General features: G+C 42.3%; 1 protein-coding gene across 11 annotated transcripts in view; it reads left to right on the top strand.

Annotated features, from left to right (window-relative positions):
- Positions 1-16,183, top strand: part of Macf1 (microtubule-actin crosslinking factor 1) — a 338,170-nt gene that overhangs the window by 156,033 nt on the left and 165,954 nt on the right. For 2 of the 11 annotated variants that reach the window (XM_011240414.3, XM_017319920.2), the window contains exon 1: positions 1,036-5,306. The exons of the other annotated variants lie outside the window; for them this stretch is intronic. In XM_011240414.3, the coding sequence (XP_011238716.1) occupies positions 4,311-5,306 (996 nt within the window). In that variant the 5' untranslated portion in view covers positions 1,036-4,310. Of the gene's footprint in view, positions 1-1,035; positions 5,307-16,183 lie in introns of those variants that run through there. 11 annotated transcript variants of the gene reach the window in all.

Raw genomic sequence — 16,183 nt, 5'->3', positions numbered from 1 at the left:
TTTGGAATCATAACTATGTGCTAGCATTTGTATGTTTTATATTTCCAACGTGCCCACTCCAGCCTTGTTCATGTAAGGCCCATGCTCTACTCCCAAGCTAAGGCCTGTGCTCTATTCCTAACCCAGCCCTAAGGTTTGTGGGGTTTGTCGTGATGGCGAAGAGTAGTGTGGCTTGTTCATCTTGGCGTGTATAGAGTGTGATGTGAATGGTACACTTCACAGCTGTGCCACACTTCCTTCCTTAATTAACTATAAGGGCTTTGTTGCCTTCACTTGTGAATAAAGTGCCATTTTTGCAGTGAACATCTGTGTATTGTGACCTTGCCATTGAAGAAAGAGGTTTGGGGTTAGACACCTGGTCTGGAATCCTTCCCCACCCCCCCCCACCCCCCCCACCCCCCCCCACCCCCGCGACAGGGTTTCTCTGTGCAGTCCTGGCTGTCCTGGGACTCACTCTGAAGACCAGGCTGGCCTTGAACTCAGAAATCTGCCTGCCTCTGCCTCCCAAGTGCTGAGATTAAAGGCAGCGTGTGCCACCACGCCCGGCTGGCCTGGAATTCTAGGCCTAATGTGGAAGTCAGAGGTCAACTCTATGGAGTTGCTTCTCTCCTCCCACCTTTATGTGGGCGGGGTTGTAGTGATTGAGTTTAGGCAGATAGCTAGCCCAGCACATCTCTGAATCACTGTCTCATCAGCCCTCCTTCCTTTTTCTTGCCCAAAGCTTGTCTACAAATTGTTCTGGAAACACCATTATGACTTATGATACTTGTTAGGTAATATTGTTATTTGTCATATTGCACGTTTGTTTGTTTGCACGTGATTCCTGCACTAGGAGTAAGCTTAGCAAAGCCAAGGACTTTGTTGCCTTCACAGTCTTTGCTTGTCATAAAATAAGCAGTCAATGAATATTCACTAAGTGGATGAATGTTCTATGAATTTGGTCATCTAAAAGCTGTGAAGGTAGATTGAACGGATAAATTGGCTATGATGGCTTATTAAATTAAATTAATTACTTTAATTATTATTATTAAGCATTGTCCAAATGAGGAAACTGAAACAGTAACCAGTTGGTCTCTTCGGGCCACATATCTTTATAGCAATAACAGAATGCCTTTTCTCTAGGTTTGGCTCAAGCACTTTTTGAGGTGTTGAGGACTTTTAGTTTGTGTGTCCCCACCTCCTTCCCAGAGCAGGTCTCTTGTGGCCCAGGCTATCCTTGAACTCCTGATCCTCCTGCCTCTACCTCACCACCGTGCCAGTTGGTTCTAAGTCCTCTTCTTCCTCTTCTTCCTCCTCCTTCTCCTCCTCTTCCTCCTCCTCCTGCTTCATGGTTGCTTAGTTCTTGGGGTATGATAAAGTGCCATTCATGTTCACAGAGTGAATGAATGACTGTGCATTTTAACTCTGGTTTTCTCTCAAGGAAAACTGTGGGTAATAAATGGTTAACTACCAAAAAAGCCAGAGGAAAAGACTTGAATAAGTAGATCCCAAAAGTTTGCTTTGTGAGAAGGCATAGCCATATGTTCATAGGCTATGCCAGGTGAGGGTCCATGCACACGTTAGTCCTGTAGTCAGTTAACTCAGAAAGAGTGGAAGCATCCCTGTCTAAGAAGAAAATCTTGGGGTTTATTTACTTTCCTTAGAATACAATCAAGGAAAAGAGGTGTACTGAGATCCCTGTGGGAGCTAGGGATGGCTCCTAATGTTTAGCCCCAGGCATAAATGGGAATAAAAGAGATTTACTATAGATCAGGCACTGAGCCAAGTGCTTTACAGACATTATATCATTAGCCTTGTCTTTCAACCCCATTATGTGGGTGGTAGTGTCCATATCTTATAGGTAAGAAATCTGAATCACTCAGTAAATTAGTTAAGCCACTTAGCAATTTGAACCTAGTTCCACCCTTCTCAAATTTCTGTTCCTGTCTTGACCAGTTTTTCTCTGTAGTAGAAAATGACGCAACTGACATATAGACATTTAGAAAAGAGTAGACTCACAGAAGTAAAAATAGAATAAGCTTAGTTCTATAAGCTTCCTAGAGAAACCCACTGCAGTAATAGTTCTACTATTAAGCAGCTATCTCTTTTTGTCCCAGGTTGATCTATTTGGGGGATTTTTTTTTATTAGGTTATATTTCATTAATGGAAGTCAAATGTGTACCTTGCTGCATGAAGCTTAATAGTACCCTTATTTCTGCTTTCTTCATTGTATTTGTGAAGGTTTGGTGGCCGCACGAACAATTTGGTTGTAATGTCATGATTTTTTGCTGGTGAACTGATCTGAGTTTCCCTTGCTCTGACTTGCTGTGTGCTGTGATGTCCATAAGATGGCGCTGCAGTTTTGCTGGCCCTTTAGTGCCAGACTAAGGGAAGAAGCACCCACTGTAGCTACACAAGAGCCGGCCGGCCGGGGCTTTAGGGTCTCTAGTTGCTTTCCTTCTGGGAAGACTCTTCAGGAAAGGTGATAGGGCTGTGCTGGTATATGTTTTTTGAGCTTACATAGCCAGGACAACATAGCAAAATCCCATTACATTCATGTACATACATACATACACAGTGTGTATGTGGCTTAGTGGTGGTGCATATGCCTCTAGCATGTACAAGGCCCTCTATTTGATTCCTGGCACTGCAGGAACATGAAAGATAAACTGCTACAACAGAGAAGAAACATGCATACCTCTTTTCTCCCACTCCATTCAGAGAGCCTTCGATTGCATGTGTTAGGCAGTGTGCTGGAAACCTGGTGGAGGAATTCTGCTGGCTGGCAGCGCAGGGTGTGGTCTATGAGCCTTACTTACATCAGTCTGAGTGAAAATCACCTGGGTTTCAGTCCCTCAGCTGCTCTCCCCAGTCAGCAGCAAGTGTTATTTCTTCGTTGCTTGGCTACAGAGTCTAGCTGCTAGTTTAGAACTATGGGAATATCTTCTTGTTTTATGGCAGTGGAGAGCAGATTTTTCTCCCTCTAGTAATTAATGGAGCTGAAATGAAAAGTCTCTCTTTTATTCTATGGGTATTTTCGAGACAGGGTTTCACTCAGTAGTCCAGGCTAGCTTCAGACTTGCTTTGAAATTCTTCCTTTTTAGCCTCCCAGTAGCTGAGATTACACACATCAACCATTTTGTCGTGTTAACATGAAGTCTAAATGGCTTGTGTCTTCCCCGTCCTCAGTTATTTCAACTTGGACAAGTTAATCAGCTTTCTTAAATCTGAGTTTTCTTTACTTAAAAATTGGGCCACACATGGCTGCTGTGAGAATATAACAGAATAATATATATTATCCTGTTACATTATATATATGTTATATATGTGTGTATCTTCACATAGAACTTGTTATATAGCAAGTACTCAAAATACGATAGCTAACTGTGGCAAAGGCAGTACTGATGATTACTATTGAACACTTATGTCAAATACTGTTGTCTGACTTTTATATTGTATTGACAAGTGATCACCTGTCCCTGAGGCTTAACATACTATACTCAAAATCAATTTCCAGGTTTTTCATCAGTGTGTCTGGCCATCCGAATTAGTGGATGTTACTCTTTGGAGCTGGCCATATATGCCACAGGAGGCTGGATTGTTCATACCCCTGTTTCTTTTCTTAATGGAAGGAGTGGGCTCTAATCTTTCTTAGGTTAAAATTTGATTATGTATATCTTGCTTGCTCTTTTCCTTTGGGCGTCTTGGAGCAGTGATTAAAACATATTTCATTTCATAGGTTGGGAGCTTTCATTGCGGCTTCTCTGGTCTTGTCTACCTGGCCCTTCCCTTCCCTTGCTAGTTAGTACCCACTGAGCTGGTTTGCTCTCCCCACCCCCTCTTTGATATTGTTCTCCTCCTCCTCTCTCCGGCTACCTCTCTCTCTTCCTTTCCCCTCCCCTTTCCATTTACTCTTACGTTCTCCCCTCCTCCTCCCTCTCCCTGGTTTCTAGCTCCTTTTTGCGTTCTGTTTGTGTTACTGAGGGCAGTGCTCCAATTACCTCATATTTGGAGAGAGGAAGCGGCAGCCAATCCGGTTTCTGTCTGCTTTTAGGTCAAGTGATTTCTGAACTGCAGTGAGATGCTTTGAAATTTGTCTTGTTGCAGCTCTGAGCCTGTAAGATGGCTGTCTGAATCGAGCGGCTGGAAGAGACAGAGAGAGGCGGGGAGGGAGGGAGAAAGGATTGGAGGGATTGCCGGCATAGTGCATGTTTTTTGGTTTTTGGTTCTTTTGAATGTGCATCGAGTCCGATGAAGCCGACATTGGAATGCCTCTGGGATCCGAGGACTGATTCAACTGCTTTATTTTCTGAGATTGAGAGAGGAAAGAAATGGGAAATTCACTGGGCTGTGTTAAGGAGCCGAAAGAGTCCATAGCTGTTCCTGAGAAGGCTCCCATATCTCCTAAGAAGAGGGTTCGGTTCAAAAGGAAGTGGAGAGGGAAGAAAATCCTTACTCCAGAAGCATCTCACAGGGAGGAAGCTTTGGAAGGCACTGGAGTCATTGAAGAGACTGAAACCCTAACGAAGTTAACAGCGAGGCTCCCAAAGGAGCCCGGAGTGGGAGGGGCAGAGCACCCCCCATCAGACATTTTCCTGCCCGGAGACTCAGCTCCCAACTCAGGGGTGGGCGATCAAGGGATGATTGTGCAGGTAAAGGAGAGCTTCCAAGCAGAGATCCAGACTGCTCACCTTTTGTTGGAGAATGAGTCATCAGTTGTTGGAGGGGCCTGGGATTCCCTGGAAGAGGGTATGACAGTCATTGCTCACCTGCTTGATAACCCAGCAGAAAGGAACTGTGAGAAGTCTGTGAGCCAACTGGTGGAATTTCCGAGGACAGCATCCTGCAGCAGCAGGGCTGTGCTGTTGCCTTTGCAGGGAGAGACTGCAGTGGAGCAGGGAGGCACTCTGCTCAGACATCGACATCGGAGCAGCACTTTGCCTCGGACGGATTACCCCTCTGAAACAGTAGATCAAGACCAACCTTCAGAGGGCTGGAGTGTGGGGGGAAGAACCAAGAGTGTTCCAAGTGCCCCTCCCACAGGTTCTTGGATTGCTAAGTGTTCTGTTGCTTCATCAATACCAAAACAGTCAGGAGACCCTATTCACACAGAGCCTACCCATGTAGGTCTCGTGTCCTGCAAGGGTCCCATAATGCCTGCTTCTCAGAGTGATTTATCTGTCAGTGGCATCACTGTGAGCATTTTGCCATCCTCCTCTGGCTATGGCAGCGATGGGCTGCGCCTGCATGGGATCCGGCCTGAAGATACAGAACCTGAAAAGACCTCCACACCCTTCTCAGAAGAGGATGGTACCCTGTCTTTGGAGGCAAGCCATACTGATCGTGGGGTCTGGAGGAGGTGGATGGTGTATTTGGGGTAATCAAACTGTCTTTTTGGATTTCCTTCCGCTCAGGCATATCGAAGTGGAGTGTGGTAAGCAGTAAGGATCTTGGAGTATTTCAAACTTACCCCTATATGGGGAGTGTGAGTTAGTGATGGCTAGGGGTTGGCAAGCATAATCTATTTCAAGTCTGTCTCTTGATGCTTAAAACCAAGTCTTGTTGGCTCTGGGGAAATCTCAGGTTTTGAGTGTCCATGTAGCATAATTGCTGAGGTTATCTGGTAGGATTGTCTTTCAAGGTGCAGTTCTGGGCATTCCTCATACTCAGTCAGGGCTGTTGGCTTGTTTGCCCCCTTCAAGAAGTTGTTATGTAGCACAAAGGGTAAAGGGAAGCCTAGCTTAATTTCTAACATTAACATGGGAGTGTGAGGGATCTTGAAGACTTGGGGAGCATGGCAGCTGACTTCAGGGTGCTTGCTCTTCTCTCTGGAGAGTGGTGTTCTTAGCAGAGCTGATGCAATCGCTTCCCTGTGAGGATGTATCTAATGATAGCACTCACAGAATGTTTGTATGGAAGGAGAGGGCTCTTCCCCCTTGGCTTCTAGTGCTAAGATTAAAGGAGATCAGGGGATGTGGAGGAGGGGCAATGGGGAGAGGAGAAGGGGAGGAGAGGGAGAATGGGGAGAGTGAGTGGATGAGATGGGGCAGCTTGAAAGTTCAAAACTCCAAAGTTTATCTTGTGATTGAACTTGTTTAGGGCTTTAACATGTCTTGTCAGGCAACAATAACTGCTGTGAATATTAATTCAGAAATCTGGACACCAAACTAAGGTTATAGGAAGATTCTGGATAACACACTATGTAGCTATAGGCCGTTCACGGTTGAATTTTTATTGGCATATTGGCAGGCCTTTGCTGCATACAAAATACAAACCTTAGAGATGCAAAACATTTGGATTTTTAGCTTGTTTGTTTGTTTTTTGGCTAAGCTGTGGACAAATGATACTAATTACAAAGATGTCCTGATATATAAGGGTAACCTATAAAGGTAACCTACCTATTTGACACCAACACGAGGCTAAGGATAAACTCAAATTTAAGGGGACCAATTTCTACTTTGGTGATAAATTCACACTCTGATAGGCCATCTCACTACCATCTGTTACTACAATTCGGAGACACCATTGAAAATATCTCTTGGGCTGGATGTGTAGCTCTCGTTGTGACAGTGTCTGCCTAGCAAACACAAAGCTCTAGTTTAGTCCTCACCACTACTGAACTGGGCTTGGTGGCCCATGCCCATAATCACATCACCCATGAGATGGATATAGAAGGTTCAGAAGTTGAGGGCTATTCTCTCCTACATAGTGAGTGGTACACTAACGGCTACTCTAAGATCCGTGAGAGCTTGTCTTATGGAGGGAAACAACAAAAACAAAAGGACTGGCTGGCAAGATAGATTAGTGGGTAAAAGTACTTGCAGCTTACTGATCTGAGTCTGACTCCCAGAACTGATGTAAAGATAGAAGACTGACTCTGCAAAGTTGCATTGTGACTTCCACACAGGCTCTGTGGCACGTGTGCCCACACACAGTAATAAGCTAACTTAAAAACATAAATAAAGTCGGAAGCTTTGATAGCCTGGAATAAAATAAGAATATGCATTGTGGTAGGATAAAAGGCAGGGAGCTGCGGGAGCCAGTATTTGGGATTTGTTGGGTAAGAGAATGTCAGAGGCAATATTTATTTATTTAGTGGGGTAGATGTTGAATAGTTGAAGTAAAGTCTACTGCTGAGGTGGGTTTATAGTTTAAACAAATACCTTTAAAGTTAATATTATGGAATCATAATATTATATAAGATTCATATAAAATGGTCATAATCAAAAGTGAGGCCTTCCCCCACCCCATTTTTTTGATTTTTGGAGACAGGGTTTCTCTGTGTAGCCCTGGCTGTCCTAGAACTTGCTTTGTAGGCCAGGTTGGCTTCTAGCTCACAGAGATCTGCCTGCCTCTGCCTCCTCAGTGCTGGGATTAAAGGTGCCAGGCACCATGTACAAACCAAGTGTAAGACTTTTCTGAGAGGATGGCGTGGGAACGTTTTGGAACTCGTGTGCGTGTCAGTCCTAGATACTGAGCCGTGCACAGTAGTGGCGCTTTTCCATTGACTGTGTCTTCTGCGAGGTAAGGTTCTCTGCAGTTCTCTGGGAAATATAAAAGGTTGATGGGAAGATCTTTTGGCCAGTGAGTGATCTGTAGTTTGGTATTATTAATTAGGATGATTCTTTTGCTGTTTGGTCTGTGAGCTGCGTTGGTATGTCATATTTTCTGAGCAGTAATGGATATTACTTCTACCTCTTGGCCAAGTTCAGTCAGACTACTCTGGAAGAGCCAAATGTAACAAACTAAATAATTGAGTCTCCATGTAGACATCTGACTTGCTTCCGAGGCTCTGTGTTCATAATGGGACTATGGAGCGACATATATTTCCTAAGAAATAATTTCTTAGGTTAAATGTGAAATTTCTTCAGAATGAAATCCTTCAAGCCACAGGGCATGAAACCTTCATAGTCTCTGTGTGACATGTGTCTTCAAGAGGCTTGTCCCTTACTTGCCAGCTAATCACAGCACAGCCAGGAAGGGAGAGAGCAGTATGTTCTGACCCCATAGGCGTTTGTGGATGTGGAGTGGAACTCGCACCTACTTTGAGTGTGAGTTCCCTCTGTAGAGAGTGGGAGTGAGGAGCAGCTGTGGCTGGCCGCACACCTCCTGGCTCAGGATTGATTGCTTTTATTGTGTTTGGTTTCTAGTATGTTAGAGTAGTAGTACATCTCAGAGAATAATGTGAGAATGTGAGTTAGAGTGGCATCTGTCTTAGCAAAACTTGTCCTGTCTCCTGCTGATTAGCTCAGGGCATGCTCCTGTGGCTTTGGCAACACAAGCTTACCTGAATGAATTTGCTACTTCTCAGACATGGTAGCTGATGCCTATGCCTGCCAGGTGCATGTTTTAACTAGTAGAAGGTAATAGTGGTACAGTTGAAATTTCCATTGTCAAGAAATAGTTAATGTAGAAGCAGGATGCTCAAGGGCAGCTAACAGGCGGGGTTTGCAGAGTGCTATGTAGACTTGGATTTAAAGCTCCATGGAGCAGGCTAATAGCAGTGTGCTTTGATGTCAGACAAAGGCCTCTTTGGCCCTTTCCTTCTCTCAGGATTCTGCTCCTTTCTGCCATCAATACCTAGAATATTTTATTTCATTTAAATAAGGAAAACTGTTGAAAACCCTTTCATCTTCCCATCTTGGCTTCTACCACCAATCTCCTATCCATACAGTAGTGAGGAAGTGAATGAACTTCATACCAGTGTCCTTCCTCACACCTTGGAGGCCCTTCAGCTTCAAGTTTCAGGAGAGTTGTTATATAAGGCTGGGGCCAGAATGAGGGCAGCTGGTATACTGGTTTTTGAGCCTAATTAGCCATTTCAGTTTATAGCTACCCTTTCCTCATTTCTCTGCTTCGATTATAGAGAATTGTTTTACTTACATTGGTTTTGTATTATAAGAGAAAAAGCAAAACTAAACACGATAGTTTTGATTAGGGCTTTGATTTTTTAGAAAAGACTTCTGTTTCTTTTTAAATATGTAATTAGAATCTGAGCATGGTGGGTCAGACCTATCCAGCACTTGAGGGATAAAGGCAGGAGCAGCAGAACTTCGTGGCTCTCGCCTACATTGTGAATTCCATCCTAGCCAGGGCTATGTGAGACCCTCATCTCAGAAAAACAGATCAAACAAAAAAATATATGTAATTAAAAACATTACTGTAGAGTTACTATTTTAGGTCAACTATGCAACTTAAAGCAACTCTGTTAAAAAGGAAACACTTTAGAGACAGTTACTGAAATGTTTATTATGAAGAAAATAATATTTGTGTGTGTGTGTGTGTGTGTGTGTGTTTTAAATATATAGTAATAGGGGACGAGTGAAGTAAAGAAGGCGTGTGGCTGAAACAAGGTAGCTATGAGATGATAGTGAAACTGGGTGCTGGGTACATAACAGCTTTTACTGTTTATCCCTTGGTATGTTTTTGAAATTTTACATTTCAAGTGGTAGATGAAGGAAAATGAACTATTAACAGTAGTGATAAAATTATTATATAATACATACACTGAAAGGGACAATAATCTAGATATGTATAGCTGACATGTTTATGAGTGGAACAGATTGTCTGGATTCGAATCCCAGCTCTGCAGCTTACAGTATATCTGTATGCCTTGTAAATTTGTATATAGTGGATAACAATAGCATGTACTTGGTAGGGCTACTGTAAGAGTAAAATAAATTGAAAGGGAAGTGCAATACATGGTACCAAAGTCATTTAAAGAACTTTACAAATAACATGAAAAGGACAATTCTCTCAGAAATAGGGAAACTCAGGAACAAGCACAAACATGCAAGTGCACTTGCACACACACACACACACACACACACACACACACACACACACAAGTCCTACAAATGCCACATGCACATGAGAAGACTCTCACTGCTGGTGAGAACAAGATGTCATTTTATACTATTCATGGCAGAAAAACCTTGAAAATGCCCACTGCAGGAGGATTTGATCTCTGGGGCAAATATAAATTGGTACTGTGATCTAGGGTAAAAATTCCCACACCTTATGGCCTTGGTCTTTCTTTCTGCTTGCCTCCCTTATGGGATTCTGAATTAGAACTCCTGGCTTCTCATACTGGTATAAATGCCTTCTCTTTACTCCCCAGATACACATGGCTAGTAGATTACCCTGGCTGGATATCTCTAATGAGCTATGCACTGACCCTCATTTATCTCTTGAATGAAAGTTTTCATTTTGGGATGCCTGCTGTCTAGAGGTTTGAGGTCAGCTAGAAATGTAAGGGAACCATAATCAACTATGTATTTGCTCAGAGCATCTAGTCATTTCATCTCTTGAGGCTTATATAGAGTTACAGGTCTAGCTCTGCAGCCGAGTATTCCAGTGCCTCCATAATCGAATTTCTGTCCAATCTTTTCTTCTTTCTTTTCTCATTTCAACTTTCCCACCAACCCTTCCTTTACCCCCAGCCCCAGGGTGTGTATCAGAGTCTCACTACATAGCCTAGGTTGGCCTCAGGTAATTCTATCTCAGTGTCCAGTTTCTTCTCTCTCTCTCTCTCTCTCTCTCTCTCTCTCTCTCTCTCTCTCTCTCTCTCTCTCTCTCTCTCTCATTGTTTTTTGAGACAGGGTTTCTCTGACTATCCTGGAACTCACTTTGTAGACCAGGCTGGCCTCAAACTCAGAAATCCACCTGCCTCTGCTTCCCAAGTGCTGGGATTAAAGGTGTGCACCACCACGCCCAGCTTCAGTTTGGAATTCTTTTTCCTTTCTCTTTTTCAATTTTGTAACATCCTAAGGAGGAATCTAAATTATGCTCTTTGAGAAATCTTGATTGTTGTAGAGCACAGTAAACTTCCACCCCCCCCCCCCCGACTCTGTTTGGAGTGTTACTGTGATTATTACTTATTGAGTTGCTAACAACATTCACGGAACTGTTAGATATGACAAAGGATAAGATGAAATTTTAAGCTCCAGATACCAATTTAGTAAACAGAAATTATTGTGTTTGAGTTTTTATACAGTTTTGTTATTAGCCTTCCAATGAAGTTATAGCCAGATCATGACCAAAAAGCAAAACCAAACAAAATAACTGAATAAATCTATGTCATCACGGGCTTGTTCAGTTTCTACTAATTTGGATAGGGATCAGGTGACATAATCCATTTAAATAAAAGGAGAAACAAAAAGCCAAGAAGCGTTAATTATTTTTATTGGGAGTATTACTTGAAGTGTTAAATGTAATTATATATTAACCTCAATATTAAAAATAGTTTTTAAGGTGGATCTTTGAGTTCGAGGCCAGCCTAGTCTACGACAGAGAGTTCCAGGACAGCCAGGGCTATATCAAGAAACCCTGTTTCAGGGCTAGAGAGATAGTTCAGCAGTTAAGAGCACTGACTGCTCTTCCAAAGGTCCCAGCAACCACATGGTGGCTCCCAACCCTCTGTAATGGGATCAGACACCCTCTTCTGGTATGTCTGGAGACAGCTACAGCGTACTCACTTACATTCAAAAAAAAAAAAAAAAAAAAAAAAAAGCCGGGCGTGGTGGTGCATGCATGCCAGCACTTGGGAGGCAGAGGCAGGTGGATTTCTGAGTTTGAGGCCAGCCTGGTCTACAGAGTGAGTTCCAGGACAGCCAGAGCTATACAGAGAAACCCTGTCTTGAAAAACAAAAACAAAAAAGAAAAAGTAAATCTTAAGAAAGAAAGAAAGAAAGAAAGAAAGAAAGAAAGAAAGAAAGAAAGAAAGAAAGAAAGAAGGAAAGAAAGAAAGAAAGAAAGAAAGAAAGAAAGAAAGAAACCCTGTTTCAAAAACTAAACCAAACAAAAACAAAAAACAAAAAGATTTTTAAAGGGACAATAAGAGATGCCTCAGTGGATAAAGGTTCTTGCTGCCCAGCTGAATTCCATCTGTAGAACCTACATGTTGTGGAGCAAGCACAGGTGCCACCAACACACGTGATAGATAAATAAGTAGATAGGTAGATAGACAGATATTGAACTAACTGTCTTTAAGAGGTTGGATGGCTGACTTGGTGAGAAAAGGGCTTCCTGTGCAAACATGCAGACCAGAGTTCAGATCCCCTGCAGCCATGTAAAAAGTCAGAAATAGTGGTTATGTAGCTTAACTGGTGAGTTTCACATTCAGTAAGAGACCCTGTTTCAAAAAAAAAAAAAAAACCAAAAAAACCAAAAAGAAAACAAAAAACAAAAAAACAAACCAAAAAGATGAGCAATGATAGAAGAGGAAGATGCCCATCGTTGACCTTCCCCTGCCTGTGTGCACACACATACATGACTGCATTCCCACACACACCTTCGTGAATTTTAAGGGCTGGTAGATAACTCAGTAAAGTGCTGTGTTGCTAACTCAAGGGCCTCAGTTTGATCCCCAGAACTCATGTATAAAAAACCAGGCATGGTAACTTGGCAAGTGGTGACTAGCCAGTTCTCTCCTTATATTCCATGGGTCCTGAGAGAATTTAACTCAGATTGTTACGCTTGGTGGCAAGTGCTCTTTGCCCACTGAGTCATTTTTCCAGCTATGAGAAAAAAATATGTTAATGCTTTTTAGAGTATTTATGTTATTTATAGAGTACCCATAGGCTAGTAGTCACTAATCCACTGTTATGCAACTAGATTCCTATGGTTTGAAATTAAATTTCTGGAGACCCAGACTCAGAAAAGTGTGGCTATACTACAAAATTCTTAAAAAGAGATGTAGGTGATATTTCTAAAGAAATCACTCATGAGAGACCACAACCTTACAGTTTTGTGGAAGAGTTGGGGGAAGGATTGAGGGAACCAGAGGGGTCAAGGACACTATAGAAAAGAACCCTACTAACGTGGGCCCATAGGTGCTCAAAGAGCCTGAACCAATAACCAAAGAGTGTGCACAGACTGGACCTACACCCACTACACATTAGTCGTAGATGTGCAGCTTGGTCTTCCTGTGGGTCTCCCAACAATTGGAGTAGGGGATTTCTCTGACTGGGAATCTGTGGCCTGTCTTTTGGGCCTTTTCCACTAGCAGGGATGCCTTGTCTGGCCTCAGTGGGAGAAGATGCACGTAGTCCTGATGAGACCTGATATGTCTGGGCAGGTTGGTACTCAGGAGCAGGACTCCTCTTCTCTGAGGAGAAGGGGAGTGGGGAAAGGGGAATAAGAGAGTGGGAGTGGGGGGAGAGGAGGGAGGGGGCCCTGATCGGGATATATGTACAATGAATAAATTAATAAAAGGATTTGATAGCAAGGATATTTGGATAGCATTTTTGATATAATCAGAAGCGGTCTAAATCAATTTCATACACTTTATTATTGCTTTATTTGTGGAGGGGCTATGGATGTATATGGAAGTGCATGAGTGTGTGCAGATGTGCAAAGGTTTGCAACACGGAACATGTTCCTTAATTGTACTGTACCTTTTTTTCCTTACTGAACCTGCAGCTTTCCAATTGCCTAGTTTAGCTGGCCAGTGAGCTCCAAGACTCTAGCTATCTCCACTTCCACAGCACACTACCACACCTGGCTTTTCCTCAGATCCTGGGATCCTTGTATGTTGTTATACTTTACACTAACTGAGCCATTCTCCCCAGTCCACTGCTTTTTTGTTGTTGTTTGTTTCTCTATCCCTGTTATATTTCCACTCATATGTCATCATTTGGGAAAGTAATATTGGGATAGCATTAATATATTGCAATATGGTGTGTCTTTGCTAAATTTTTGAGGACAAATGCCTCATTTCAAGTTTTCTCGCCTGGCTCCTTTTTTCACTCAGCTAGCTATCTTCTGCTTACTAAACCATTCCAAGTGTCTGAGTGGTCTATTAACATTGCTGGTCACACAATTACTTGCTTACCTCTGTCTCAACACTGCTTTCTCTGTAAACTGTATCCCTAACTGAATTGTTTAAACCCAAGGCAAAACTATGCTTTTATTTTGAGCTTTTAAAACAGTGTTTTCTTGATAACAGAATGGATAGATAAACATGTAACTTCTTTTCTTTTCTATACTACTTGGTGTAGGATTAAGATATTTGGATAATGCTTATGGGATTATTAGGAAAGGTTACGCTTGTGAGAATGCCTCAGAGAAGGAATTAACTGAGCCCTGTGTAGTATATGATGGGAGGAGAGATGTGTAGTCTCTGGCATGGCATTGAGGCTGTCTTCTCTTACAACTCAGATAGGGGAGGAACCCTGAAATGGAAGCTGGATCTCTACATTTGCGTGCTCTGGTAAATGCATCTGCAGACCCTAGCCGACCGGATGCATGCCACATGAGAGATCACAACAAGAGAAGGACAGAAGCCGGATTTAATTACTGGGATGCTTACAATCAGTTTATAGTCTAGAAATGGTTATAACCCAAGCATGGTACTTTTTCCTTTCCCCAAGGAAGCCAAACATTTTCTTGTCTCATTAAGGCTGTGTTGCAAATCTGAAGTAAAGTTCACTGAAGTCGTTTTAAGCCAGGGCCTGGAGAACCTTTTGGGGGTCCCCAAGTCCAGTTTCAGGGTTTCCAATGCCCTCTTCAGACACTGCATGCATGTGATGTACAATACATGTGGGCAAAACTTAAGTATGTATAACAATTTTTTTAAAGTAGTTTTAGTTGGCAATCATTAGTGAGACAGATGTGGTTATATTGGTTAAATAATTAGAATTTAATTTTTTGGTAAAGAACTCAAATGCTCAGATTTCATTTTGCTAATTCTTTGCCTGTTACATTTCACCAATTCTATTTCCTGATTCTTCTTAATATGTGTATGAAGCAACTGCAGTGAAAGTGATGCGTGTGTTCAGTGTCTAGTGGTTTTAGCCATTAAAACAGACATGAAGAAATATTAAGGGAATGGGAATAGAGTTGAGTTTAGGGAGTGACTGTTTATCCTGAGCCCGTAGGATGGTAGCTTTTCGCCACCTTTCTTCGCAGTTTCATAGTTCTTTCCATCAAAACAGTATATTTGGAATTGATTGAATTTTGGGGCATAGTTTCGCACAGTTTATATTTGTAAGAGATTGATGGATCCAAACTCATTTACAAAATGAATTTTAACTGTCGAATTGTTAAGTAGTTGCAGAAACCATTTAGGTTTGTGCTATGTATGGGAAATAATAGTCTGACAGTTGTCAGGTGAACATGAGTCGGAGCAGAGAGGTGGTGAGTGCTGAAAAGATCGGTAAGATCATTCCATCATTGTGCAGTAACCGCACTTCCTCTGTATAAATGTGTCTATTGGGGCAGAACTCTGCACCCTCCAGCTTGCTGCCTGTTTGTTTCACCCCGACATACATGAGGCTTTGAGGCAGTGCACTTGATGAGGGTGCCCATTTCTTCTTTGCCCCAAATGCTCAGGCCTAAAATTATTCTTGGCATACTGAGCTGTCTGTCTAATGTCTGTCTGTCTGTCTTTGAGACAGGGTCACATTATATATCGCTGGCTAGCCTGCAATTCTCTGTGTAGTTCAGGCTAGCCTTGAGTTTGTGGCATGCCTCCTGCCTCTGTGTCTCAAGTGTAGAGATTCGAGGTGTGTGTTATAGAACTGGAATGCTGTTCTATTGTTAAAAAGCACATGTGTTCTAGATAATACCTATCCCACCTTATTTCATCTGTTTAAATACTTCAAGGGGAAGTTACTCTCCTTTGTTACATGTGGGGAAAAAAACAGTATTACAGACATAAACCATTTGTCTGAGGTTACAGTCCTCTTAAATGTCTCCTTTCATGACTAGTCTGAGAATCTTGTACTTTTTCTTGTTAATCCAGATTGTTTTATAGTTTTCAGGATAAAAGTAAAGTGTGCTCACTATCTTTGGGAGGCACTGCTGTTACCATCAGCCTACTAAACTTGTTTGACTTTATATGCTACTCTGAATTTGCTGTTTGCTGGATTCTTGTAGACTTTACCCTCAGGTGCTGTCTTTGTTTATTTCTACTGTTTCGTTGTAAGTTGGATAATTATTAATTAAAAAGTCCTCACTATTTGGTGAGTGCATGAGGTGAGTGTGTGCAGTCTTCAGGAGCCTGGAGTTGGAAGTTACTTCTTCACAGTATCAAAGCCTGATGCATCCAGTGGCCAGGAGCTTGCCCTCATTTTCAGATAGTTTTGGCATTAACTTGTGGGCCCAACCCCTGAAGAAACCTACAGCTTTAAGAGATAAGATTAAATATATAAACTAATAATTTATAATACAAAATAGCTTCTAGTTAAATGATGATATAAGC

The sequence above is a fragment of the Mus musculus genome, chromosome 4 (genome assembly GCF_000001635.26).
Source record: "Mus musculus strain C57BL/6J chromosome 4, GRCm38.p6 C57BL/6J".
Classification (NCBI taxonomy): Eukaryota; Metazoa; Chordata; class Mammalia; order Rodentia; family Muridae; genus Mus; species Mus musculus.
The sequence above is the reverse complement of the archived record's forward strand: the minus strand, read 5'-3'. Positions and strand labels throughout refer to the sequence as shown.